This window comes from Manacus candei, unplaced genomic scaffold, assembly GCF_025592945.1.
Source record: "Manacus candei isolate 608988 ecotype Guabito, Panama unplaced genomic scaffold, ASM2559294v1 h1tg000050l, whole genome shotgun sequence".
NCBI classification, from domain to species: Eukaryota; Metazoa; Chordata; class Aves; order Passeriformes; family Pipridae; genus Manacus; species Manacus candei.
The window spans coordinates 21,391,451-21,418,092 of record NW_026138098.1 but is presented as its reverse complement, the minus strand read 5'-3'; the positions used below and the strand labels follow the sequence as shown (position 1 = coordinate 21,418,092).

General features: G+C 38.2%; 1 protein-coding gene across 16 annotated transcripts in view; it reads left to right on the top strand.

The window, feature by feature from the left end:
* The window catches only part of USP54 (ubiquitin specific peptidase 54), a 91,074-nt gene that overhangs the window by 37,443 nt on the left and 26,989 nt on the right, over positions 1-26,642 (top strand). For 13 of the 16 annotated variants that reach the window (XR_007906827.1, XM_051800756.1, XM_051800749.1 and 10 more), the window contains 9 exons: positions 4,393-5,233; positions 7,889-7,981; positions 17,444-17,578; positions 18,711-18,824; positions 18,984-19,066; positions 20,206-20,311; positions 23,362-23,508; positions 24,850-24,999; positions 26,247-26,415. Coding sequence is in view for 15 of the 16 variants with exons in the window: in XM_051800756.1 (XP_051656716.1) it covers positions 5,087-5,233; positions 7,889-7,981; positions 17,444-17,578; positions 18,711-18,824; positions 18,984-19,066; positions 20,206-20,311; positions 23,362-23,508; positions 24,850-24,999; positions 26,247-26,415 (1,144 nt within the window). In the remaining variant the exon portion in view is untranslated. Of the gene's footprint in view, positions 1-4,392; positions 5,234-5,861; positions 6,346-7,888; positions 7,982-11,087; positions 11,190-17,443; positions 17,579-18,710; positions 18,825-18,983; positions 19,067-20,205; positions 20,312-23,361; positions 23,509-24,849; positions 25,000-26,246; positions 26,416-26,642 lie in introns of those variants that run through there. The other 3 variants (XM_051800757.1, XM_051800758.1, XM_051800759.1) reach the window with 3 other exon arrangements.

Sequence of the window (26,642 nt, the reverse complement as noted above, 5' to 3'; positions counted from 1 at the left end):
ATCAGTGTCCTGATTACAGGATCGTGGTTGGTAGCTGAAAAAATACCTTGCTAGTGACCAAAATTAGATCTTTGTTATGCTGGTTTCTTGCTGTTCTGTCTGCTCCTTTCAGTTTTGTTTTCCATTATCATGAGGTGATCTCTCAGAAATGACCTTTATTGTGTCCTCTGGGAAACCTTTAATCAGGTTTGAGTACCCCTACTCTCTGAAATAGCACATCTGTGGATTTAGGGAAACTTTTGGGTTTAGTTTTCACTCCGGGATCATTTTGATGGTCTTTAGTAACAACTTTTAGCCAAACATTTGGATAATTACTTTTGCATCAGTTAAGTGGAAGGATTGGTGTTTGAAAGAGCATTTATCTTAACCTTCAGAAATTCTGAGTATATTTTCCAGCAAGATTCTGTGAAGTTAGCCTAAGTCTCTGATCCTCAAAGCTTTGTTGTAACTTTACAGCACTTGAGAGACTGAGAATTGTGCAATAGCAGAATGAAAAAGAAGGAAGACCAGTATGAGTCTGTTCTGGGCATGAGTGGCACTGTAAGGTGCTGTCAGTTCCTGGTTCCACCCAGTGGGCACAAGTAGCACAGAGCCAGGTAATTAAGTTGTTCCTTTAAGAGGAAAGAGTGTCAAGTGGGTGTAAGCTTGATAGGAAAAGCATTACAGACTCATCCCCACCCCTTTCTCCCAGCATTGCAATCAAGACTGAGAAAACTCATGCATAAAGCAGAAATTTTTTTTCCTCTGTTGTCCCATTTCTACTGTCAAAAAATTCTTGGTAATAGAGATGAATGGAAATCTATCATTTTGTAGTTGTACTTTATCATCTAGGTGTGCAAATAAATCTGTCCAGTATTTCTGGCTAGCTAAGAATCTTAAAAACAAGAGACATCCTCAAAGAGGAGGAAGCCATCCCTCCCCTCTTTGGTTGTGCAGCAGCTGATGTCTGTGAGGAATGTTTACCTTTGAGGTCACTGCCTTGTTCATTCTTTTCTTCATCCAGCCTCATGGTTACTTGGTATTGGGAACTCTTACCATCCCTCTATTTTATTTCATCACCTTCAAGATTGAATTTAAAGTGACTCGCAAAGCTGACTATCTTTTGGGGTGTCTAAACTGTAAATGAAGGTCCTAATATTGATAACTCTGCAATTAAATATAATTTAATCCATGCAGAAGTTAGCAAATGCTTTCATCATTGCAACTACATGGAGAAAGTGTGTTCTCAAGCCTCTAGTTCTAAAAACTTTCCCTCTAGCTGAGAACAGGCATGAGATCAGTCAATGGGATCATTCTTGTGTTTCTTCAGTGGAAGAGCCACATTGTCAGAAGCCATCTGGGCGAAAAGTTTCACCAAACCCCATTGTCTTGGACATGTCTGTCTTTCTTCTTTTCTTGTTATGAAAAAATATTTAAATAAGGGATTTAAAAGCTGTTTCTCACCATTTAGGCTTTCAGAGATGTCGGGGCATGGGAAGGGACAATTTGCCCTTAACACCATTAATCTAATTCCTAGCACCAGAAGAGGTGGTAGGATCTTGGGGATGAGGAATCTCTTCTCTAAAATCACACACGTTCACACATTGAAGCATTTACTTTGGTTAGTATTTTGAAAGTTTCTTTAGAAATAAAGTAATGAACAGTAAATTCTAGACTTCCTGCTTTTATTTAATAGTGTGATAAATACTTAGTTGGTGGTTTCAGCCATACCTAGTGCTAAATGGAAGCATCTCCTTTCCTGAACAGGTTGTTCTAATTCAGCCATGTGCCTGGAAATGGGGGTTCAAGCAATAGCCTAAAATGTTTGGAGAGACATGAGACTGCAGTAAGAGAGGGGTGTTACATTTCCCCCCCCCCCCCCCCCTTCAAATGAACTGTGATAGTGGGACCTTGCCAGAGAACAAAGGATGCAAGTTGAGATGTTATGTTTCTTTATGATTGATTTAGCAAGGGAATATGGAGATGAACAGGGTCTTGAAATCTTGTAGAGTGCTGTGCTGTGCTGGCAAAGGACAACCTTGCCTTTCTTCAGGCCAGAATTACATGCTGAACCATGGCCAGCTTTGCTTTGGGGGTGTGTTGCTGGAGTGATGCCCCATGCCTCTCTTGTCTGCTCAGCCTATCTCTGAGCCTTCCCTGGTTCCTGAAGAAAGCTGCTACCAAACAGCATGAATTGATGGGATAAGCTAGAATGTTGGGTTTACTTTTTGATTATATACTCTTTCTTAATATTTTATTTACTTATTATTATAACATTTGTATAACATTTGTTTAACATGAGCTGGTATATAATGTTAATAAGTTTTTTAGAGTTTGGCACATTGTGAAGCTGCCTCCAGAGATCTGGTTTTGTCCTAACTGGGTGGTTACCAGCTTCAATGTTTTCTGCTTGTTCATAGCTTTACGAGGTCCACGTAGCCAAATGAGCAAACTGAACTTGCTCCTGTGAGCGATCACGGCCAACGTGTGGTAAGAAGTCTGTCCTGCTAAGCCTGTGCAGTTGCAGTGCAGGTACTAAGCTTGCACAGATACTCTGAGGGTTTGGGCCAGCTCAAAGTAGTCTTGCTGCAACGACAGGCGAAGTACAAAGCCTATAATCTTGATTCTGGTTCCAAGACAATAAAAAATTGTATTCGCTTTGTCATAACTGAGACGGCTTGGCTCAAAAAGTACTTAAAAGTTAGTTTTACAGCCCATTTTGAGAACAGAGTCTTGTTTTGAAGTTCACTGAAAAGGTGCTGGTCTCAGCTGTGCATCTTGGGCATGTTTTGGATTGCATTTTTCATTTTTTTGTAGGTGCTGCAGAAAGAAGACAGTGCTTGACTCAGTGGTTTTTGTGAGGCAGCGCTGCCTGTCTTGGCTCATTCCTCGCAGCGTTCTGCTCGGTCTCTGTGGTACAGGCTTAACCATTGCACCTATTGCAAGTGGTGTTGGTTTATAGAGATCCCTGTTGCTTGAAACTGAATTAGCTCACACGGTCTGGTTGGCTCATGGTTCATTAAGGGATTGAGCAAAGAAAGGGGGCTGAGGGTGAAATTGCTTTGAAATGAATCCCGTGTGTAGGTTCAGCGCTCAGGAATGTTGTGCGACAGGCATGGTAATGGTCTGTGTCTGCAGGCTTGCAAGCACATCTAAAATTTTGCATGGCACATTGGCAACCAAGAAGACTGTTCATCTGTATGTAGATATTTGTCTGCCTTACAGCAGTGCTGAGACTTCATTAATATTTGTAGAATGCGTTTAACAGAAGTACAAAGAAAAGGGAATGTGTTAGGCTGCTGTAACCCATTTGCAGATATTGAGGAAGTTCTTTTCTGTGTTTTGAGAGAAGATGAAGAATTTGTAATTGTGAGGAAGGTGAAAAATGTGCCTTTGTGGATACCCAGGATATCTTTGTAAAGTATTATTCTCTTAGTTAATTTTGCTGATGGACGAACTCTACATATGTCTATTTTGTAGTGACTTCATACTGCAATTAATACTTGAGTACATTTGGATTAGAGTCATCTTGCTCATACCAGCCATAATAGGTAATTTCAGTTGTTATTAGATGTATCAAAAATGGGATAATCCTAAACGTCATTGGGAATGTCCATGGAAAATATTATGCAAGTTTCTGTATGTATGGGTGGACTACACTTGGAAAACTTTATAAAAGTGTTTTGCCATGAATCTCGTAGTTCCCCTTCCTAGGGATTTCTTAAATAATTCTGTTTTTTTCTGCATTTTTGGCGATGAGGGAAAAAGTGAACTTGCGATGGGAAGAGCAGTTTCTATTGAATAATTTTTCTGACTTCTTCAGAAGCATCTGTGTCTTTTGGAAGACATCATATATCCCATGTACCTAGATTAAGCGGCATTTTAGACATACACAAAGTTTCTGGTGGTGAAAGTTTGGAGACTGCTTTTGTTCTGAAGAGAGCTGTGGGCTGCTGAGTCAGGGATGAGCCTTGTGCATGTCTTCTTGGCCTTCCAAGTTCAGTGCAAAAGCCCAGTTCTGGGGTGGACAGCACGTGTTCACAGAATCACAAATCCTTGTACAACTGCTTGAATGAATGAGAGCTCTTAAAAAAAAATTAACACTACGGGATTGTAAAGGATATGTATGAAAACTGCTGTGGGGTTCACTTGAATGTTGTATTTTGTTTTTTTTAATCTAACTTCCTTCTCTAACCCTTCTAACATACTCCAAGCCCCCTTGCTTTTACATGCTTTTCTAGTAATTCTCTGTTCAGTATTTTATTTTTCGGGTGGAGGAAGGTTTATATTTTTTGCTTTGTCTCAGAAGATTTAGTGTATTGTGGGAGGTGAGGCAACACTGGTCTTGGCAGAACACCGCAAAACCAAGAGTAATTAAATGACGCAAACCTTTGATTATTTTTCTCTCTCAAGCTTTCTGGCACGGCTGGGCATTCCGATTGCAAAAGGAGGATCAAGAGAAGAAATCTCTAAAGATCGCACGCAGAATTAGAAGAACTGTGTTGGAGACTTTCTGCTTCTTTGCAGCTCTTCGCTCTCAAGTTGTGGAATTGCTTCTTTTTCCCCTGTGAGGATAATGTCTCTCTCATCACCCAAGATAGATGTGACTGAAAGGGAGCTGCCAAGGTTGCGGTTTGATTTTGGTTTCTTTGCACCCTTACTAATTGGATTTTTCCCGTCTTCTGCGGGAGGATTATAGAAGGATTACAGAAGCTGGGGTTTTTGGGGTGTGGGAGGTAGCTGTTGTTTTTCTTCCCTTGCTTCTGGGACCTCCTTGACTTGCCATTTGTTACTGCCTGTTCGGAAAAGGGAGAAGCAGCATAACAGATGAACTTGCATGACCATGGATTCCTTCCCTTTGCAAACGTTGTATGTGGCTGCTCGTAAGAGAGGTTTTTGCATACGTAAGCAGCAAATGAAGAATAGCATCCCAGGCTGGATTTAAAAGAAGCAAATTGTGTCCTGGCAAAAGGATAAATACAGTTTAAACTATAGTTTAAAGAAGATTGGATGTTGTTCCAGTTTCAAATTTTTTGAAAGGAGGGGTCTGATCAAGTCAAATATTCTGCCAGCCCAAACCTGCATTTTCTACAACTGAAACTGGAAGATGTCTTGGAAAAGAAATTACTTTTCTGTGGGTCGGGGGAATGTGCAGGGCATGTTTACTCCACGAAATACCACCTCAATAGCACCCAGTAAAGGTCTCAGCAATGAACCAGGACAGAACAGTTGCTTCCTGAATAGTGCGCTACAGGTAAGAGCATAGAATAAAGAATGTTTCTGTCTTTGCCCTCTGTCTGTTGCAGTATTTTCCTGGGCTTGACTGTGGAACAAATATAGCCAAACTTGAGTACATAATTGCTTATGGGCCTGGATAGAATAAAGCTACATTTGGAAATGCAGATTAGTTGAGTTATAGAACAGCTTTTTTAATTTTCAGGTTTTCTTGGTGAAATCAACAGCATATACATAGTCATCATTTACTGTACTTGAATGTCTTGTGTAAACTTGTAGTGTGTCAACCAAAGATAAAAATATATGTAGAAAATTTATTTTAAAATAGTAGAATATTGCATAGCTTGTAATATGTATACTCCTTAAAGTAAATTTAACTTTTTTGTTGAACCAGTCAGGTTCAAGGTTTGATAATGCCTATACAAGATCTTTTTTATGTAGTTCAGTTTTCTTTCTAACTGCTGATTTGTAGCTTAGTTTAAATGATTGAGTGTTTACCTTTTGATTTAGAAGAAAAACTTTTTCCAGTGCCAAATGCAGTGGGGTGGTTTGGCTGCTATAGAGGTATTGTCACCATTTAGATGTTTTGAATGTCTGATGGTTGAGATTCAGTTGTTCTGGCAGCAGAGTTTAACACCCCTTCTCCACATCAGTTTCCATCCCTTCTTATGGCTTGTCTGTGCAGCACAGACTGTGTCATTGTGGGTTTGTTTTTCTATTTCCTTTTTTTCCTATGGGCACAATCAGGTTCTTGACTAACTTCAAGCTTCCAGATAACCCCCATACAAATATGTGTACCTATGACCCTCAATAGGCCTAATGTGTTAGGAAATACAGGACTACATGCAAAGAGAAGCTATAACAAGAAAAGTGGAGTTTCCAGTGATGTTCTGTATCAGTTACCTTTACTAAGCTGTAAGGTGTAATCACTGACTGCCTCCTAATACCAAGTTACTCTGAACCTAGGTCAGAACTAAGTAGACCCTGACACCAACTGCATACCATGCATGAAGATGGAAGTGTATGGCATGACCTTTAGTCTCCTACAGAAACCCTTTTCTTCTAAAGCTCAAGAGAGATAGGACACCAAAAGTACTTAAAAGCAAAGCTGAATTTAAAAAAAGAAAGATGGTAATAATTCCATAAAATATATACTTCTGGGGCTTATCTTAATTTTTTAACACTCAATCTGAGATGCTCTTGAATGTTTGTTGCTCCTTATTTTTAAGAATTTCTATAAACATTCAGCATAAACTCTAAAGGCAATTACATAAAAAAATTGGACTGATTCCTAAATGTAGTTTTTTTGTCCTTTTGTAAAGACTGTAGTAGTTCTTCAGGAATGTTGTGTGTAATCAAATGTTTCCAAGGCTTATGTTGCCTCCCAGGCCCTTAAGTATAGGGAGAGTTCGAGTATAAACATAGCCATGGCAATTCTGAAGTTTTAGGAAATTTTACAGACTGTATTTAAAAATGTGGTTACTGAATATTACATACTGTTTTGGTTAGGTAACAAATTTTTCCATTTGGAAACACTTGTTGAAACCAGCACAAATTTTTTCAGGGTGCTAAACTTTGTCTAGCCAGTTGCTCTGGACAAATTCATCAGGAATAAGACACTGGGTTCCTCTGTGCTAACAAAGCATTTAGCCAGCACATGGCAGTCCAGACCTTGCTGCTCTGTCCGGAACCTGGCAGGATGTGATTTAGGTCAGGGCTTTTTTCAGTGCAAACTTCTGCTTTCTGAAAGGCTGGTGGCTCTGAGGGTTACAAGAAAGTCCAGTTATTGTCAGTTGAAGCTGAAATAGCCAGGGCTCACCACATTTATATATAAAGAGCAGACTGTGAAACACCTCAGAGATGGGTATTTTCACTGTTTTACAGATAAAAATTTTAATAGTTTCCCAAGAGTGGACAGATTTAGTGGTAAAACTTAAGAATAAAACTTGGTGCTGTTAGAGCAAATGTCACCACTCGCTGTTGCTACCAGAACATATAAAAGCCTGCTTTTGTGCTGTGACCCTACGTGGTCACACACCTGATATTACCACCATACCTGTCCTGAGAGAAAGGTACAGCTGCCCAAACAGGTTAGGGTTAGAAATCTGCCAGTAATCATGGCCTGTAAGTGCACTTTCTGATGGTAATATTGGGCATAACGGCTTTTAACATTTTGCCATTTTTACTTGCGAGAACTCCGTAATATGTTTGCTGTTGGTCCTCCATTTTTCCAGCATTTAGTCTTTCTGCTCAGAAAAGAAAGCTGCACAGGAGGTGGAGGAACGCAAGAGTTTTGGCCCCAGCAGTGGATGGGGTGTCCTTTTGGCTGCTCTACCCAGCTGGCCAGCACAGGGGAGCAGTCAGGGAAGGTGCTGTTTAAGCCAGCACTGCCACATAGACAAAGAAGAGAGTTTTCTAATCTAAAAGCACGTGGCAAGAAATTCAGAAGGAGATTCTATTGTAAATTAACATATGTGAAGGTTACAGCTAAAGAAGAAAGCTGAAGATGTCAACTTGCAGTTACATAAAAGGCATCCCTTTTTAAAGGTGACGTTCACTGATAACATTAGTGTACTTCCGGGATTATTTAGCATGTACTGTTTTAATCAGAGGTTTATGCAGTGTTTTATTTTATATATTCATAAAATTGGCTGTGCTGCTTTTTGTGTTTCAGGTTCTCTGGCACCTGGACATTTTTCGCCGCAGTTTCCGGCAAATCACAACGCACAAATGTATGGGTGATTCTTGCATCTTCTGTGCTCTTAAGGTAAAAGTTAGAAATAAACTGAAAACCATTTTTAGAAAAGTTGAACAGAAATATTTATGATACTTGATTAATGTATGTAATCAAACTTTCACCTGAAAATTTGGGAGAGCAAATATAAATCTGATAGCTACTGATCCAAGATGCTTATAGTACTGCCTTTAAAATTTGTTCAGATACAAGGGCTCTTATCAATGGCATGCAGGTTATTGTGAGACTCCTTGTTTGAAAGATTAGTTCAGGCAGTAAAATAATTTTGCTTAATTTTTTCCAATTTACCATTTGGTGTACAAATACAGTACTGGATACAGTTAGTATGCTCATCAGCATTTACCTGTCCCTTTAGAACTACTTTAAATGTCAGGATGGAGAAGGCAATCTGTCTTTAAGCCTTTCTGTTCAAACCTGTTGATTATGTAAGACTAAAAGGGTATTTTCTACTGTAAGTATTGATGTCTGCATTAAATGGCTCCACTCTTTGTAGTCTCTGTTTTAAAAAACATCAGTTCTGTTTGTAGATGCAGATGCAATAGCTGACTGTCAAAGAGGCTGCCTGGACAGTAAGATCTGAATGCTAGCTCTGCTTCTGAGTACTGCTATTTACTTGAGTCAGTTGTGCAATCCTGTGTCTCCATTTGTCTCTACCAATTAATTTGTAGCACTTTGGGTTTTTTTGTGGCCTCCTTTCTAAGTTTTACTTATTCAAACCCACTGCTTCTTGTGGGAGAAGTGGACATGATGCAAACATGATGAAAATACCATCTTTAATCTTCCTGAGCAGTGATTTTTCTTTCTGAAATCAAGACTGAGACTTTGATCACAAATGGGTTATAAAATCCAACTAAGTATATAAATTAATTGTGGTAGAATTTATTGTGTCAAGTATTATGTGTGCAGTAATGAAAAGCACAGACAGCGTATCTTACAAATGTGGCAAAATAGTGCAAGGTTTAAATTAGGATCATCTGATGTTGATACAGGCAATAGTTATGGTATAATAGCTGTCTTGCTACTGTTAAGTGACTTTACAGGTGCTCTGGTAGAGATAGGCTTGAAATGAGTTATCTGGTTAGTTTTTGGGCTGTTGTTAAGGGGTTTTCCTTTGCACAGCAAAGAGGAGACTATTAAGGCATGAAGTGGAGTTATTTCCTTCTGAAGGGAAATTTGTCTCAAGATATATCTGTTGAAATGACAGGACAGGATGATATTTACAGCAATATCATCAGAAGAGGATATAACAGTGGGTTAGGAGCAAGATGGCACATCCAGACAAGAAAAAGATGGAGTATTAAATATATCCCCTTCCTTATAGGGAAGTGGCAAGACTTAGTCATGATCTGGTTTGAGTTCATTAAGTTCAGTGGAATAAATAATTTGAAGGTATTTCTTGGATCATGCCCTTGAGTGTTGCCAAGGGATTGTTGGCGTTCTTTGTTAGCTGAGGTCAGAAAGAAAAGGATTTAGGAAATCACCATCAATGTAAGCTTTTGCTGTTCTGGGGTTTAACCTAACAGCAAGATATGCCAAGGAAATACCAGGAGATCAGACAGGTTCTGCCGTGGTTGAAAGTAGGTTCTCAACTCTGCATCAGACTCCTGGTTTTAATATAAAGATAATAGTTAAAAGTCTTTCTCTGCAAGAGTACTGGAAAAGAGGGAGAGGGATGTGAAAGGATATTACGGGAAATGGGGAGGATGGGTCTTTGTGGAACTGGTCTTGAAAGATGAACTGTGGACAAAGATGCATGTGGATTAGCAGTACCACTATGAGAAGGCAAGCACTACAGTAAGACTGGAAGATGACAGGATCTCTGTATTTTAATATGTATTAAAAGCAGACATTGGGTCAAAGAGTGTTTAGTTTTGTTGGTAAAATCCTTGCTTTTGATGTCTTGAAGTGTGTGGTAAGCTATTATAAACTTGGAAGTGACAGGTAGAGTGGCAGATTTCACAAATTGCATGCCTGCAGCCATATGCTTATTTTTTAAATTAGGCAGCCTTTGAAAAAGTTGTTGCGCTCTCTTCTCACTCCCAGATATCTGCAAGGAATTTTTTTGTGGTTTTGGTTTTTGGTTTTTTTCTATCTGAATTTCTTAGCAATGCTATGCTTAGCCAGGAGGTGTTACAACCCTTAGTTTCCAATCAAGCTATAATGTTGCACCAAATTCTGTACTACTTTTGCACATTTTAGGAAACTTGCATCTTCTTGTGTGCAGAATTCCTGTAGCTCACAAAACCTCTGAAGAATGTGTAAACAATTAAAGAATTATCTAGACAAGTATTTATGAATGTGGGCAGTAGTGAATACTTGAAAAAGTAAACAAATTGCAACTGGATCAAAAAGTTAGCATTTTCTCTGTTTACACTCCATTCTTCATGGGAGATTGCAGTGTTCTACCCAAGCCCATTCCAGAACCTTTTTCTCTGGGTGGTATTGTGACACGCTTCCACCTTTATCTTGTGTGAAATGATGATGTGTGTACATAAGTATTTGAAAAATCCCACACCCGTTTTTGTGTTGTTATCAAGTCAAATGTTGTTATAAAGGTGAGTAATAAAGGTGGTCACTTAACTCTAAGTGAAATTGGGGATGCAAACCTCCCTCCCACCCCCAAAAAGACCTCTGAACACCAGAAACATAGGTTGCCTTGCTTGCATGAAGCTGAAAAGATAGGGGTATGCACAAGGGACAACCCCAAACTGTGGAGATGGTCACATTCATCTTCATAAATCCTTAAGCAGGCATCAGAAGTGGGGAAAAGGCTGTGTAAGGTATTTATTTGTTCTCTGCTGCCCTCTGGATCAGTGTTTTCAAATTGCTCTATTTTTTTCCTCCTGTACAAGTCTGTCTGTCTGGTACATGGTGTGTGTAAACTTGTGTAAGACATATGGGATAATGTGCTTAATGTGCACCTAATACTGCAAGTGTAACCAAGAGCATGTTTTGTGTCCCACTACAGCAGGATCATGCCCTCCCTTCTGTGCTCAGCTTTTCCTTCTGCCTCAGCTCTCCTTTCTGCTCTGGAAGCCTTTAATTGTTGTCCTGCCAGGGTAATGCCAGCTTAGCCTCCAGGTCTTTGACATCTTCTTTCTCTTGAATCTTGCCTTAGGCTTTGCTAAGATGAGGGAGAAGATGTGACTGGATCCAGTGGGAACACAAGAATTTGGAGCTCTATACCATGCGAAAATCTCCCATTAGGGTCTGGGGAGAGGTAATTAGCCTTGCATGCTGTCAGGTGGATCTGCCCAAAATATGTGTCCAGACACGCAAGGTGGAGGCAGGATATGTTTAATCCTCTTCAGGTCGTGCTGGCACGTTCAGATTCCAGCCTGGCCTTGGAAAGGGACAATACTTGAGGGGAGTAGTCCGTGTGGAGTCCCCTCGCTCCACTTCAGGGTCCCTTCCCAAGATACCTGATGCCTCCTGTGTTGTGCAGAGAGGATTCATGCTCTTCTCTGACTTTGAAATGTTTCTCTAAAGCCAACATCCTCTTCCTATTGACTGTAGAGGAAGATAGTCTTCATTAAGCTAAATTTAGCCTTTGAATAACACCGAAGAAGTTGTATTTTTTCCACGCTTTCTTGGCTTGCTGCAGCTGTTTCTAGGTATTCTGATGTCATGCACAGTATTTACTGTAAATGCTCAGCTAGCTCTCTAAATACTACTTGTAATTTTAAATGTAGAATCACAGGACAGTGATGTTATACTTGATATCAAATCACATTTTCTTTTTGTACCACATTGAAGACTTCCATTGCACAAATTCTTGAAGTGATTTTAAAACTTACTGTGCTACCTGGCTATGTTTGTGGCTACAAAATAAACCTTGAAATCATTCCAGACGTACATAAGTTGGGTACTTTGAAGGAACCTTGCATCAACAGCTATAAAAAGATGAGAGAGCTGCAGCCTCTGTGCTGGAATCCCAAACACTATTCCTTAAGATGTGACATTATTTAGATTTTTTTTTCAGTACACAAGCTGTCCTTACCTCTATGGTTTGCCTGCTCTAACACCAGAACAGCTTTTTGATATATTATTGATGTTGAAGCCTATTATGTTTTGGTTTATTTTCCTTTTTCTTCAGCGTGACTTTGCTTTGGTGTTTTGTTTATCACAGCTGGAAGAGGGCAGGAAGGGGGAAATCCGTCCACTGTACTGAGCATGCCACAGAGAGTTTGTTCTCCTTCCAGGGATTGTACTGGGAGCTCCATAGTGCCAGGATATAGGACAGAGTGTTTTTTGTAGATCACAAAGAAGAATGCTCTGTTGATTGATAAATTCCAGTAGGGCTGGTCTTTTCTGTAATTTTGTCATGTGCAACAAAAGCAGGAAGAATGTGAATTTTCTGTGTAAAAATGATGTGGTTGTCCAAGATGAAAACTGAGAACAGTAAAGTTTTAGAGTGCTTTGAAGAAATGGGATGACTATAGTTGGTTCTGATTAGCCACTTGCTTGAAATGGAGTGATTTGTTATGAAATGTTCATCATGTGGTTGAGACAGTAATAGGTTGGTTGCAGAGATTTCATCTCCTTGTTTTGTGCATTTTTCAAATCACGATAGTATTTCAGGGTAAAACAGTAGTCAAAATACATAAAATAATTACTTTTATTGTTTGAACTTTTTTTTTTCAGTTGGCACTTGCAGTTAACTGCCTGCCAAATAAACTAGCAGCAAGTACAGTTTCCTGAGTTAATAAACTGGTAATTGAAGCTTCCAAATAACAATTGCCTGTTTTGATCTTGATCGAGTAGTTAATAAATTGTTACTTAGTAGATGTGCACATTCTATGATTTGGGTTTCTTTTGCTGCCACCCTCCTAAACAACACTCGTGGAAAGTATTATTTTACCTGATTTTGGTAGTAACCACGGGTGCCTGACTTGACAGTGTGTATTGGGGCCTGATGTTAATGTTCAGGATACAGTGTAACTACAAATGGAAGAGGCTCTAAAAGAAAGGAATAAATGGAAATCTAAGTTGATTGTTACAGACTTGGAGGTTTGGGAGGAGATCCAAAGACACAAATTTATTGCAACCTTGAAGGCGAATGAATATAACTTGAGGAAATGTGGGGAAGAAATGTGAGCTAGTGGAAATACTGTGGGTGGAGGTTGATGTGTTTGAATGGGAGAAAAGTGATTTTTAGCAACCAGAATTTTTATTGAAACAGGTTGTGGTGCTGAGTAAGAGGCTTCATCAGGAGAGTGTTATGTTCTGAAGGAGAGATTAGGTGCTATTAGCAAGAAAAATGGTCCACTGAATTGAATCAAGAAGGGCATGCTGTTGAAATGGAGAGAAAGTTTAAAAAAAATTATAAAAACAACCCCCCCACAAACCAAAACCAAGAAACAGTTGAGTGACAGCAAGAATAATATTGACATGCTGAGCAGTGAGAGAAGGATGAGGATTGGCCATGTTAATATTTGTAGCTTTTGCTAAAAGGTGGAAACTATTAATGTAGGGAATACTAAGGCATTTGGGGGAGAACATGTTTTGTTTTTTGAAAGAAATACCACACCACTAGAGCTGCAGTGATATCCCCATCCAGAAGAAACTTCTGCATAATGCTGGAAGGGAATAATTAGTTCTCAGAAAGCTGCCAAGGACACAGCTCAAATTCACAGTGCACGAACACTGATCTGATTCAGTAGCTGTTGCTTGTTGTCTTCAGCTATCAGTTTATTCTTATGTCAGCCTACTTCTGCATGCTTGATTAAAAAGTCACATGTGCATGTATATCAAGTTTGGTTTTTTTAATTGGTATGGTTAGTTGTACACTGCAGATGTCAATTTACCCCAAATAAATGGAATACTTCTTTCCTAGGGAGGAGATTGATTCTAAACACTGTTAAAAGGTAATTGGGAGCAGATCATATAAACTATGGGAGGATTCACAGATATTGCAACTTTCAAATCTTTAAAATTTAAAAGAATTACAAAGAACTCATGTCAATCCCATGAATTACTTCAAAAAATATTTGTTATCTTTAGTCTCTAAACTGCATGGTTTGTGATCATTGATATTTGGGGAAGGACTGTATGCAACGAGTTGGACTTTGGGAATGTATTGGTCTTAAGGAATGCTTGTGCATCCTAATTTTGTTGTCTCTGCCACCCTTTCCAGACCTTTGAAGATGTGTAGGGAAAGGGATGTGAAGGGAAATGGGCTTCTTTTTTATATATACCTTAGGAATTTTGTGTAACAAGAAGATATTCTTTCTATCTGAAAAATCCCTTGCTCATACCATTCTCTGTCTTGGCTTGTAGAGTTACCAACATGCCAAGAACACGTCCTCAAGTGTAGAAAGCAAAGTACTACTATTAATACAATATTAGTAATTTGTTAAACTAATTCTTTTTTTTGTTCGGTATCCTTGATTTTAGTTACTGACAACTGGTTAAATGAAACTTTTAACAGTGTCCATTCGTATTGTTGCCACTGTAAGGGATATGCTCATTTGTGTTGGAATGTAGCCATTGAGGGGGATCATCAGTGAAGCGAATACACTGGTGGGATTTTCACCATATTCAATTTCAGTTGAAGAAGTTTTTAAAGAGAACGAAGTTTGAATGTTTTGTATGTAGAGTTCTCATTATGTTCCAGAAGCACTGGGAGGAAAGGTGTCATGAGAGCTCCTGGGGCATAATCAGCAGTGCTTTCCTGGTCTGCACCCAGCTGGCTTTTTTCATACCTGTATATGGAACAAATGTTTTAGAGATTAACAGTATCACTCAAGGCAAGACCTTAAATTAAGGAGAGAGATCTGACTTAGATAATGTTAAATGATGAAACTGCAGGAAATGCCACACCTGTCCATCTAAGGCTGAGAGACAAGAAAGACCTGTTCTGAAGGGAAGCAAAGAACCTGTCTTGAAAAATAAAGGAGAAGGAACCCAATTGCCCCCCTAAAAAATCCCCAAAATCCCAGACCAAAACTCGAGGAAAACCAAACTGCCCTGTGTGTTCAAAGTGTTTTTGACTCCATTAGAGGTGCTTTTGGGACTTCCTATGAGCACTGTGTTCCATCATGCTGTAAACTGCACTGTGCAATGCCATGATAAGATTTGATCTTTATTAGATTCAAATGCACAATTACTTGCTGGTTTTAAGACTTTTTTTTTTCTTGTAATCTAAATTAAACTATACCATTGTATACTGTGTCATTACAAATTTGAGGAAGCATTCTTCCATATACTATTGGGATCTCTTACTTCTTGATTTTTGCATTCTTCACAGAATTCTTTAACATTATTGAATTGGTTTTTTGTTCCATGGTAAATGGTAAATTTCTTTAAAGATGAAATTTGAAAGAGAGTTTTGGGTTGCTTGCTTCCTTTCCTTTTACCTAGTTTAGAGCCTGCATTGATTCTCACTCCCCAGGAGTGCAGAGCCATTTCAGGGCTTTCATTGAAGCAGACCAGGTCCCATCCATCAGTTCCTGGCAGTGAGGTTGTGGACCAGTTGCTAGGCAAGTGTCTTGGTTTCCAGATCTATGAAGTGAGATTGATGATAACCAGAATAAACACATTTCCAAAGCACAGCCATGAATGTTTTCAAGTGCTTGTAAATTATTTAATGGGAAGTGCTGAAGCAGGATGGAGTTATGTCTCACTGCTTTTTTTTTTTTTGTTCACTGAAATGAGAAAATTCACTAATGAAACATGAAACTTGCTCAGTTATCAGAGTGACAGAAATGGCGATTGAGTTTAAGTGCAGAGACTTTGTAATTCTTTCAGTTTTTATATACATGTATGAAAAAGGTAACTGAGGAGAGGTATTGTCTGTGATTCATGAAGTATGACACTTATTGCCTCACATATTTCTCTTCATTACCACTTTTCTAATGATTATTTGATATTCTAATAAAGGCAATTTTAGAAGGGCTCTGAACTTCAGCACAGTGGGCCCTCACCCATGAATGAGCACCATGAGGACTACCAAAATAAAAGTAGCAGTAAAGAGAGATGGGCATTTTACATCTATCTTAGATAATATGTCAACACTATAAATTGTTCCATTCCTACAGGCAGAAATGGCAGGGGTGCAGAGGTTGTGTGCTGGCTGTGCAGTGACAGCTGTGTTCTGCTCTCTTCCAGCTTAAAGCAGACAAAATTGTACCATTTGACAAACCTTTTCCCAATTTACTTTCTCATTTCCTTATAAGGAAAGTAAGAATAGTTAAAGGAGAAAAATATTCAGGTTATTTCCAAATAATAGAGGTTCTAAGTATGCTGGAGAGAAGCTTTCTGTGATTACAGGAGGAAGTGATACATGAATCGTGACTCACTGCTGATTAGTGTAGATTTGAAAGAAAACTAAACAGACAAACCACTTTGATTTTTCTCCTTGTTTTACTGAGTTTAGAAGGCAGGAAAGCCAACTGGTGCACAATTGAAGGTTATCCGTTATCCTTTTTTCCCTCTTGCAGTAAGAATTGGGGTTTTCCACAATTTTCTGAGAAATCGTGAGGAAAGTTTTATAGGAAAGGACAAGCAGAATTTTGAGATTGACACTGATGAGGAAGGTTGCTTGTCATATGAAATTAGGTAGAAAGGAGAAGAGTGGTGTAGAGACTGAGTGGCCCTGTATGAAAATAAGGGTAGAAGTTCTTTACTGAAACTGAGGATCTTGCATACAGAATTCTGTTCCTGTTTTTGTAGGAAGGGCACAGTGAAAGTTAAAGAACTTCAGATGATGTTTTGGATATTTCACACACACAAAATAAATGTGAGGTTTTAATCAGTTGGGAATATGGAACTTTCACGCATATAACCTGCACTTTAGACAATAATGTGTCTTTATAGAACTGCTCATCCTTGCAAATGGTTACCCAGGTGATGTGTAAGTTATGAAAATGCAGGTTTATGGCAGCAAGTGAAGAGCTGGCTCTACACAGGAACTGTTTTTCCTATTTGCTTTGTGCATTTTCCCTCCAGCACACTGACACAAAAATCATCTAATTGTTATCCACTTGGATTTATGGAAGGTAAATTTCTTAAAGCATGCAAGTAACAAGTTGTTGCTGTTTAAGGGCTAAGGTGTTTGGAAAGAATTGCTTAAGAGAGAAAAGAAGGTGGCATGTGTAAGAAGAAAGTTTCTGAGCTGAAGTGAGAAAGTTAATTGAAAAAGGAGAAACAGGAATAAAAGTGAGGAAGTTTTAGCGTTCATTGTATTTGCTTCAGGAATCAGATTTGGAGGAAGATCCAAGTGGGATTGACAGTGAGGGAAATTTACTCCTAAGCTCCCCACCCTTTCTTGGATATGTGAAAGGAAAGGAAAAAATACACAAAGGTGTATATGATTTCAAAGGAGGAACTTTTAGGATTTTGTCCTGTAGTCCACGTACAATACAAGTGTGTTCCTGGATCAAAGCAAGTTAAATGTTTGCTGTTTGTTTTCAGATAACTTGAGTCATATTTTGAAAATACAGTAGCTTAACTATCTTTTTGGGTTTTTACTAGGGTATCTTCAACCAGTTTCAGTGTAGCAGTGAGAAGGTGCTGCCTTCTGATGCCCTGCGTACTGCTCTTGCAAAGACATTTCAGGATGAGCAACGCTTCCAGCTGGGCATCATGGATGATGCTGCTGAATGTTTTGTGAGTATAACTCAAAGATGGTTTGACAGGCACAGATGTGGCCCCATGCTACACAATCTTTCCTTCTGCCCCCCCCCTTTATTTTTTTTCTCCTCCATTCCTCCTTTCCCCAGATTGCAAAAGGGTTTGCATGTGTGGCCTGGAAAAGTCCCTAAGAGATCCCTAAGCTAATGATTTGAATGGAAATACCAGTGTTAACCATTTTTACAGTTACTTTTGCTTGCACTCTCAAGTGTATCTTAGATATGAATTGTAAAAAAAATTGCACTGCAAGAATGATCCAGGATTCTAGTTTTAAGGATCACCTCAAAAGGGTGAAAGGACATTTTGTTTGCCAGTTATTCTGACATCATGTTTTCACAGGAAAACTGTTCAAGCCAAATTGTACAAGGTCAGAGCTGTTTTGCCTAATAATTAATCTTGAGCTGTTTATTGCAGGCCTACAAACCATCCAAGCAGCCAGTAGTAATAGTGAAAAGTGTGCTGCTGGAAGAGATGTCAGTAAACTTATGGTACCCACAGGTTAATGTTGGCAACTGTGGAAGGAGAGAAGGTCTTGGAACAAGACCCCCTGAGAACTTTAAAACAGATAGAGTTGTATGAAACAATGTTTAGCAAACATTCAGTGCTTTTGTTTCATATAGAATTTAGTCTGTCTCTTCATTTATTAGTTCTCCCCCTTTTTGATAGAATGTAGATTATGTGCCATATTTCAAAGCCCTTGTGGAATGTAGAAGTTGATTTGAGTTACTTTGTATTGATGAGGAGAAGTTAGTGTGAATCTAGTGATTTTAAAACTACAAAGCTGCTCTGCCTGTTACATTTGGTCAAATCCATTGATGCTTGAGAAGGGGACAGAAGAATCATCAACAGAATCTTCAGCAGTGCTAGTAAATAAAAAAAACCTGACATAATATTTCAAATCAGAAGTGGAGGCCATTTTTTTTTAATATCAAAGAAATATAAATTTCTTTGGTTTTGAGGCAACTTTCAGAAATTTGCAGGAGCCTTCTGTTTTTGTAAATAACACTTAAACATTATTGCATCTGACATGCTCTTGTAATTTATATCTTAACTTTTGTCTGCATTTGAAATTATCTAATGCTTTTTTTGCCTTTTCTTCTTTGGCTAGGAAAACCTGTTAATGCGAATTCACTTCCACATTGCAGATGAGACAAAGGAAGATATTTGCACTGCACCACATTGTGTTTCCCACCAGAAGTTTGCTATGACTTTATTTGAACAGGTGAGGTGATATGTGCTTAGTTCCAATCACCAGTTCTCAAGTTTCGTATTTACATTCCTAAACCATGCATTGCCCTGGTAAAAAGATATACAAACAGAAGTATTGCTACAGAAATACCTGTTTAATCTTGTCAATGTATTATATTTTCTTTCTCCTTAGTGTGTTTGTACCAGCTGTGGTGCCACCTCTGACCCATTACCTTTCATCCAGATGGTACATTATATTTCCACAACCTCACTCTGGTGAGTTGAGTTTTTCACAAGGAACTTCTATTTTTTTTCTTTTCCTTTCTTTTTTTCTTTTTTATCCATACTTGTATTGCAGTTTAACCTTTATGATCACAAGATCAGATGTGCAGAACATGATTTGTTCAAAGTTCGTGGAGCTTTGATAATTCTGATAAAGAACATGAGGATTTAATGAGGCAGAAGACAGCAATTTAGGCATGAATCAGTGTGTCTGCTTGTTTATGATCCTGAATCTTAATAACTGGAGTGGGGAGGACTCATGTACATTTTGCAGGACTTTAATATGTGAGCAGGTGATTTAAGAAAACAGATTAAAAAATTAAAAAATAAAAAATTACGTTGAAAAGGACCTTCGGATATCTACTCCATCCTCCTGTTCAGAGTACCACTGTACCAGGAATACTGTAAAGCATTCCCCCTTGTGGCTGCTGCCTCCTGTTCTATCGAGCTGTAGTTTTCCATTAAGTTCCAGAAGACACTTTATATCGGAATATTATTTACTAGAAAAATGGGAAAATAATTATGTAAGGGGTATTCAGGATTTTATATAAAAATATATGAAATATCACAATAAAAACTGTTGCATTATTTTAAAAGCACCCATACATAGTAGCACGTTTATTTACCACTAAAACCTTTTTAAACTTAAACATGCTTTGAGCACTAGTATTGTGTACATATTACCATCTTGCTTTCAACTTGGACAGTAAAATTGGGTACTTTGCTATTTTTTGTTTGCAGTTTTGTGATTAAGGGTGTGCTTTACTGTGTTATTTTACTACAGCTGTGATTGTTGAAGGGAAGCATTTTGAAACACATATTTCATTTGGAAATCAAGTATTTATCAAAATGCTAAAGTTTGCTTTTAAGATACAAATTTTAAGCCCAACAGTGATCTGTTTCTGTTTTGAGTTTTACTTCTTTTCTTTATGCAGTATTATAAGGGAAGATGATGTAATTCACACTGAACAATGTGTGTTTTTTCTGTACTGCAGTGTTAAATATAAAAAGTGTTGTGTATTTTAAGGTTCTTAACTTTTAACGAAATGTAAGTGAAACATATACTGGCTTAATATGGGTTTGTTTTATTTTATTGTTAAACTTTTGTTTCTCGTGTTTTCTCTTTACTGAAGCAATCAAGCTATTTGTATGCTGGAGAGGCGAGAGAAACCAACTCCAGATATGTTTGGAGAGCTACTGCAGAACGCCAGCACTATGGGAGACCTGCGGAACTGTCCAGTGAGTATCCTTCCTTTTCTTTGGCTTTGAATTCAGTATCTCACAGTCATTCAGTGAAGGAAGGGAAAAATTACTGGTGATGGGTGCTTCTTTGACTAGACACAAGTATTGAAAACAGGAATAGATGTCGTGTTTGGGGGGAAACTAAAAATGAATGTTTCTCAGAGTTAGAAACCACGAAAAAACATGATGAGAACAAATAATCGGGAAATGCTTACATTGCTCCCAGGGAGTGGCCATGAAATTCCTTCCTGTTCAAGCCTGTGTTGCTGCTAGAAGCACCTAGAGTTGAGAGTTGGTGAGGCCTCCAAGACTAGCAATACATGAAGCTGCAATAATGCTGTTTTCATCCTATGGTGAAAGTTCTTGGATCTTACCTAAAGAAATGGTAATGACAAAGAATTTGGAGGCCATGTCTTGTACAGGAGATTTCTATATGTTGGCAGTGGTTTTGCTTAGCTAGGCTTTTTAGAACAGTGTTCCACCACGGTTCATCCATGTTCTCTAGTGATTATTTCTATTGAGGGCAGTGCACTTCATCTGTAAATAATAGCATGAGAAAAGTACTTATTTCTTTCAAAATATTTTCAGCAGTACTGTGCTTGGGCACAGATAGCAGAACTTTTGTACCAGTTACTGTAATCATCTGTACAAGTTGTTGGAGTTGTTTTGCCTGGATGAGCTTCCCCTCACCTTCTTTACTACCTTTCAGTTGGAATAAATTGAACTGTTGACCAAACTGCTGTACCTGCAGCATGCAGCCAAAATGTTGATTGAAGGGAAAGAGAAAAGGACTTCCACTTCCCACTGCCAGAGAATATCCTGACAGTGAAGGGCTTACAGGCTATACAGTATATCTGCAAGAGCTAATCCAAAGGCAGGAAGCCTGACAGAAAAATCTGAGGGAGTATTGGTTTGTTTTTCTGAGTGAGGTTTGGTATCCACGGTGTGGGAGTTACTGACTAGAAGGGATAGGCTGTAGTTGTCCTGAGTGCTGACTGATGTTTAACTATGTAAAAACAATTGCTGCATGTGTCCAGTGAATAGTCACAGGCTGCTGTGCCTAAAAACATTCATTCTGCTATGCAGTGAAACTCTGGCCAAATTCAGGTGGATCAAATCTGTGTATCAGTTAAGAAAAATAAAAGTTTTTCTTATATATATAAAATGCTTGAGTTTTATATATATCATAAAAGCTAGATTTCTAAAGCAAGAGCTTAATATCTTGTTCTGCCTTTTAATTTGAATATGTTCAGATCCAGGACTTTGGATAAGCATGCAGAAAGAGTTATCATCAAACTTTTTTTTCATACTGATTAATAGGTAGGGCAGGAAACAGCTGCGTAATTGCTGCTTCATGTAACGCTCCTGTTAGCAGTGAAGCAATACAGACTTTAACAGGAATGGCTTGTGTGCCTGTTCCCTGGTGGCAATGTTAAGTATTTCCATTTTTTACCATCCCCCCTCCCAATTTATAACTCTGAAGCCTTCACTTTTAGTCTCCATTGAAACATTTTTCTTTTTTTTTTTTTAATATTGGCAAATAGTTGCTCACTGATTCAAATAAAAGAAATTAAGATATTGTATTGTCATTTAAAAGATTAATATTAGTCCAGCTATTTTATCACCAGAGCATGGGAAACTTAATAAAAATACATTCTTGGTCTGGGCAAACTGTGAAATAATCAGTTGAATAAAATTCCTTACCAATATTTGCTGCTGCTTTCTTTTTATACTCAGGAAATTTTTCTATTGAGTCTTAGCTAAGGGTGGCCTCAAAGCCATGCAAGGAAGCTTTTTTCAGGATGCCATGTTCCTCCTGTCATGCTGAAAGTGCTTTTGTTAGCTAGCTGAAGCAAAGAAGACAATTGGAGAGTAAGATATATTTGTCATGAGGTAATTCACAGGATTGCTCATACTTTGAATGACTCTTGCAAAATATGTGTTAATAAGGTCATCTTAGTATGAAAACGTCTTACCTACATTTAAACATCACAGTCCTCTACATTTTCTTTCTATTTTTTTTAATTTTTCATTTTTGTCTCCCATTGATGATTGGGACTGAAATTCTGGTTAATTTTCTAGATTACTGTGGGGAAGAGACGCTTTGTGATCTCTTCCCTGGTTGCAGTGTCAGAAATTATTATATCCAATTGTGAAATTGGTCTCTGTAGACAAGAGAGACTATTCTTGCTCTGAATTTATTTTTTTTTCCTGCAATCTTACAGAGGCACCTTTGTGACCTGCCTCAGGGGAAAAGTGAACATTGCAAATGGACTTTGTCATAGTTTTTATCATATCCCCCCTCCGTTGTGTCGTCCTCCCCACTTCCCCCTCACTCGCACCCCCCCCCAAAAAAAAAAGGAGATAATGGTTAGGAGTGAGGGGAGACTGGACACTCAATAAACACTGGTAGTTATTTAAAAAGTGAAAAACAGGAAGAGAAAAGGAAATAAGAAATGCAGAACAGAACTCCTATGGGTTGGTAAAGCACCTCTTGATCTCCCAGCTGCTCTTCTCATATTTATATCAGTACTGACTTAATTATCCTGTCTAAGAATGGAATGCTTGAGGTACCCTGTAGAACCACTCAATTTTAACAGCAAAGCAGCACCTTGAAAGCTTTTCTGACACTGTCATATAAAGCATGGGTCTCTGTAAATGCAATTTTCAATCTGAGATTCTTGTCAAAAGAAAGTGAGCTTTCCCTCCAGTTCCTAAGAATGTTATTAGAATCTTTCATGTATATTTGCTTATCTTTTTTTAAATAAGCTCATTTTTGTGCTATATGTTTTAATCATTACCAGTAGTATGAATAAGAATCATCAGTGTTCACCTGAAAGCTTGTGAGTGCCAGGTAACCTTGATAGCACACCTCATCTGTGACATGAGTAGCTCATACCTGGACACTGAGCATATTATATCTGCTGTGTTTCACCACCACCTCTCCAGAAGATGTACATCTGAAACTCACACTTCTTAGTGCCTTGTCCTAACACTGTAATAAGATAAGGATTATGTTCAGTGTTTTGTTTTATTTATATCCTCAGAGTAACTGTGGGGAAAAGATCCGTATTCGTCGTGTGCTGATGAACTCTCCACAGATCATCACCATCGGTTTGGTTTGGGACTCAGACCACTCTGATCTGGCTGAGGATGTGATTCACAGTCTGGGAACTTGCCTTAAACTGGGAGATGTGAGTTTTCTGTGTTTTGGCACTACCTACAAAGACAGTCTTTCTCATGGTGGTCTATAGCGGAAAATTGAGAAAAATAAAAGGTCTTCACCTTTACCTTTTCAGTGTCCATAAATAGAGAAATAGAGGGCAGAACCAAGGATCTGACTTGTTTCTGAATGCCTTAGAAAAACCTGTGAACTGTATATTCTTGAGTTTCTGAAGTGTCTGAAAATGTAAAAATATTTTGAAGTGAAAGGAAATTTTGGATCAGGGTTGTGCTATTTCTGTGAAAATACATATGTGGGCTTTCATTTTGAAGAACAGAAGTTTATTTCTAGTTCTTTTGAAGGCAAAATGTAGTTGGTGGTGTTTGGTTTTTCTTTTTTTTTTTCTTTTAACTTTAGCTCCTCTTTTCATTGAAATGCATGGTCGTAACACTTAAAAGTTATTTGTAACTGAGCAGTCTCTGAGAGATGGTGGCTGGCACTGTGTAATTGAATGACAGACTGAATTAAATAGGATCTAGAGGTTTGTCACCTGGAGGATTCACTTATTCTGCATTGGCTGGTGCTTTTGAGTTGAATTACCTGTATACCAAATTGTAGCTGTATCTTATTGTAGCATTGAGATAGAACATAAAATAATACATATATACACACACACACATAATAAAAAAAATGCATTGACCAGTGCACAGTATACCAAAATCAGTGTGAATTGATGGAAATGTCATTATGAAACAGTGTGGTCCTTGCATAATGAATCAGTAAGGCACAAAAAAAAAATGAGACCTGTGCATTTTTAAATTAATAAAATTCAGTTAAGTAGAAAAGATTTTTTTCTGTTTGCTGAATTCTTTTGACCTACTAATGTCTTCAGTTCATCTTTTATGTACTGGTGTCATAAATTGGTCCCTTCCTAAGTCAGAATAAATGCCAGCTGTTTACCATCCAAACTGCTTTGTTTCTACAAAGAGGAATGAATGTTCTAAACAGGATTTGATATAATCAGCAAGCATGACACAGAGAATACAAATTTTTGAAATAGAACCACACTTCAAATCCTGAAAAAGGTATTATATCATTGTTGTAAATGTCTTTAAGTACAGCCACAGACTCCAAGTCTTACTCAATTCATGAGCATCTGCTGAGTTGGTCGGAGTCTGTTTCTGGTCTGCCTCTCCATGTTTGCTTGAATATTGCTTGTTTACTTACTTATTGCCTTGTTTTCCCTGTCTTTTGAAGTAAAAACTGACACCTCTCTATAGTACTTTGAGGTGTTTTAACATAAAGCAGTTATGTAAAATTCTGGGCATTTTATTAATTTCTCCTTTCATTTTTCTTACCTCTGTTCTTGAAGCTCTTCTTCAGAGTAACTGATGACAGAGCAAAACACTCAGAGCTGTATTTGGTGGGAATGATCTGTTACTATGGAAAACACTATTCAACCTTCTTCTTCCAAACTAAAATCCGCAAGTGGATGTACTTTGATGATGCTCATGTCAAAGAGGTGAGGAAAAAAACGTTTAGGGAAATAATAAATAATCTGTTAGGAATTTACTTGCATGTAGATCCATACTGTTTTCTACAGATTTTGAGAAATTTTTCACTGGTTTTCCGCTCAGAATCCATAAATTTGTTGCTCCTTTTTTCTCAGCAAGGTGAAGTATGCTCAAAAAAAGCATACCAGCAATCTCAGAAACCCTAGTCTTAGTTCTGTTCTGTTGGCTGCCAGTCTTGGGTTTATGCTGTTGTTTAAAAACCTACAGTTTGCTTATGCACACAGCTAACATACATTTCTTTCCCCTGCTGACAAGCAGTATAGCTATTTAGTGCCTGCTTTTGGAGTCTTTGCTGGAGTATCTACATGCCAGTCTTCCCTAGTGCTTGCTGCCAACAACAAATTTTCCGCTTCTACTGTTAGTGCTTTTTTTTTAACCTTTTCACCAAGCATGAGGTCCTTGACATTAAAGATACCAGTGCTGGGATGTTGGCATGCTGTTATTGTAGCCCATTAGTTTGTTTGGCATTATTTCACACCACTCTCCTTTTTCCCTTCTAGTCATGGAATCACAAAGATGAGAGAGGAAAATTTTCTTCTGTAGTCATGCCAAGCACAGTCTCATAGGGAAAAAACTCTAATGCATTTGTTCAGTCATACTTCTCTGCAGGAAAACTTTGCCAAGGATAGGTACTGCAGTGCTTTTGTAGAATACACATGTATGGAGCAAATTTGTTGAAAGAGATATTCAGTGTATCAGGTGAAACTTGTATTAGTACATCAGGAAGATGTTTGAGATTAGTATAACTACATGAATTACTGCCTGGCCTGTCAATGCTTGCAGAAATATTCACACAGTGAAGTATTTAGCTTTGACTTGAATTTACTGTCCTGCTGTCTTTTATTGTTCATTTTGTTTGTTAACAAATTCTTTTCTGCTGATGAAAAGTGTGAATGTCTCAGAGGATGAAAAAATGTTTCTTATGGAAAAAAAAAGAAAGGAAAGGATTATTTTTGTAGTTGTACTGTAATTTGTTTAGACATAAGATGTTAAATACCTTGATTTTAGTTAAATTGGTTCAAAAGCTTTCTTGGTGAGTCCGTGTCAGTGCTGGCTATAGAAGGAATTAAACAATGTCAGTAGAAAATCAAACTCTGAAAGAATTATGAGGGGGAAAAAGAGAAATTATTATAGAAAATAATGACAGAAAACCTTTCTTGTTTTTCTTTTGTTGTTGTTGTTTTTGTCAATTCAGATTGGTCCAAAATGGAAAGATGTTGTGACAAAGTGCATTAAGGGTCACTATCAACCTTTGCTGCTGCTCTATGCAGATCCAAGAGGAACTCCAGTGTCAACACAAGACTTGCCCCCTCAGGTGGATTTACAGCAATATAGCAGGACTTGCTATGACAGTGAAGACTCTGGTGAGCAATCTGGGCTGTGTGCCTTGTACCTTTATGCTGCAATGCTGCCTGTGAAAAGTTTCTCTTCTTTTGAGTGTTACTGTTAGCAGCGGTCCTTACTGCTTGTCAAAGCTGTTCAGGAATTCTGAAGAGGATTTCTAGTGTTTCATCTTTGACCTTGCTTGGTCCAAGACTCCATTGATTGTTTGGTTAGTAATCTTTTCCAAAAAAGTGTGGAGAAGGGAACT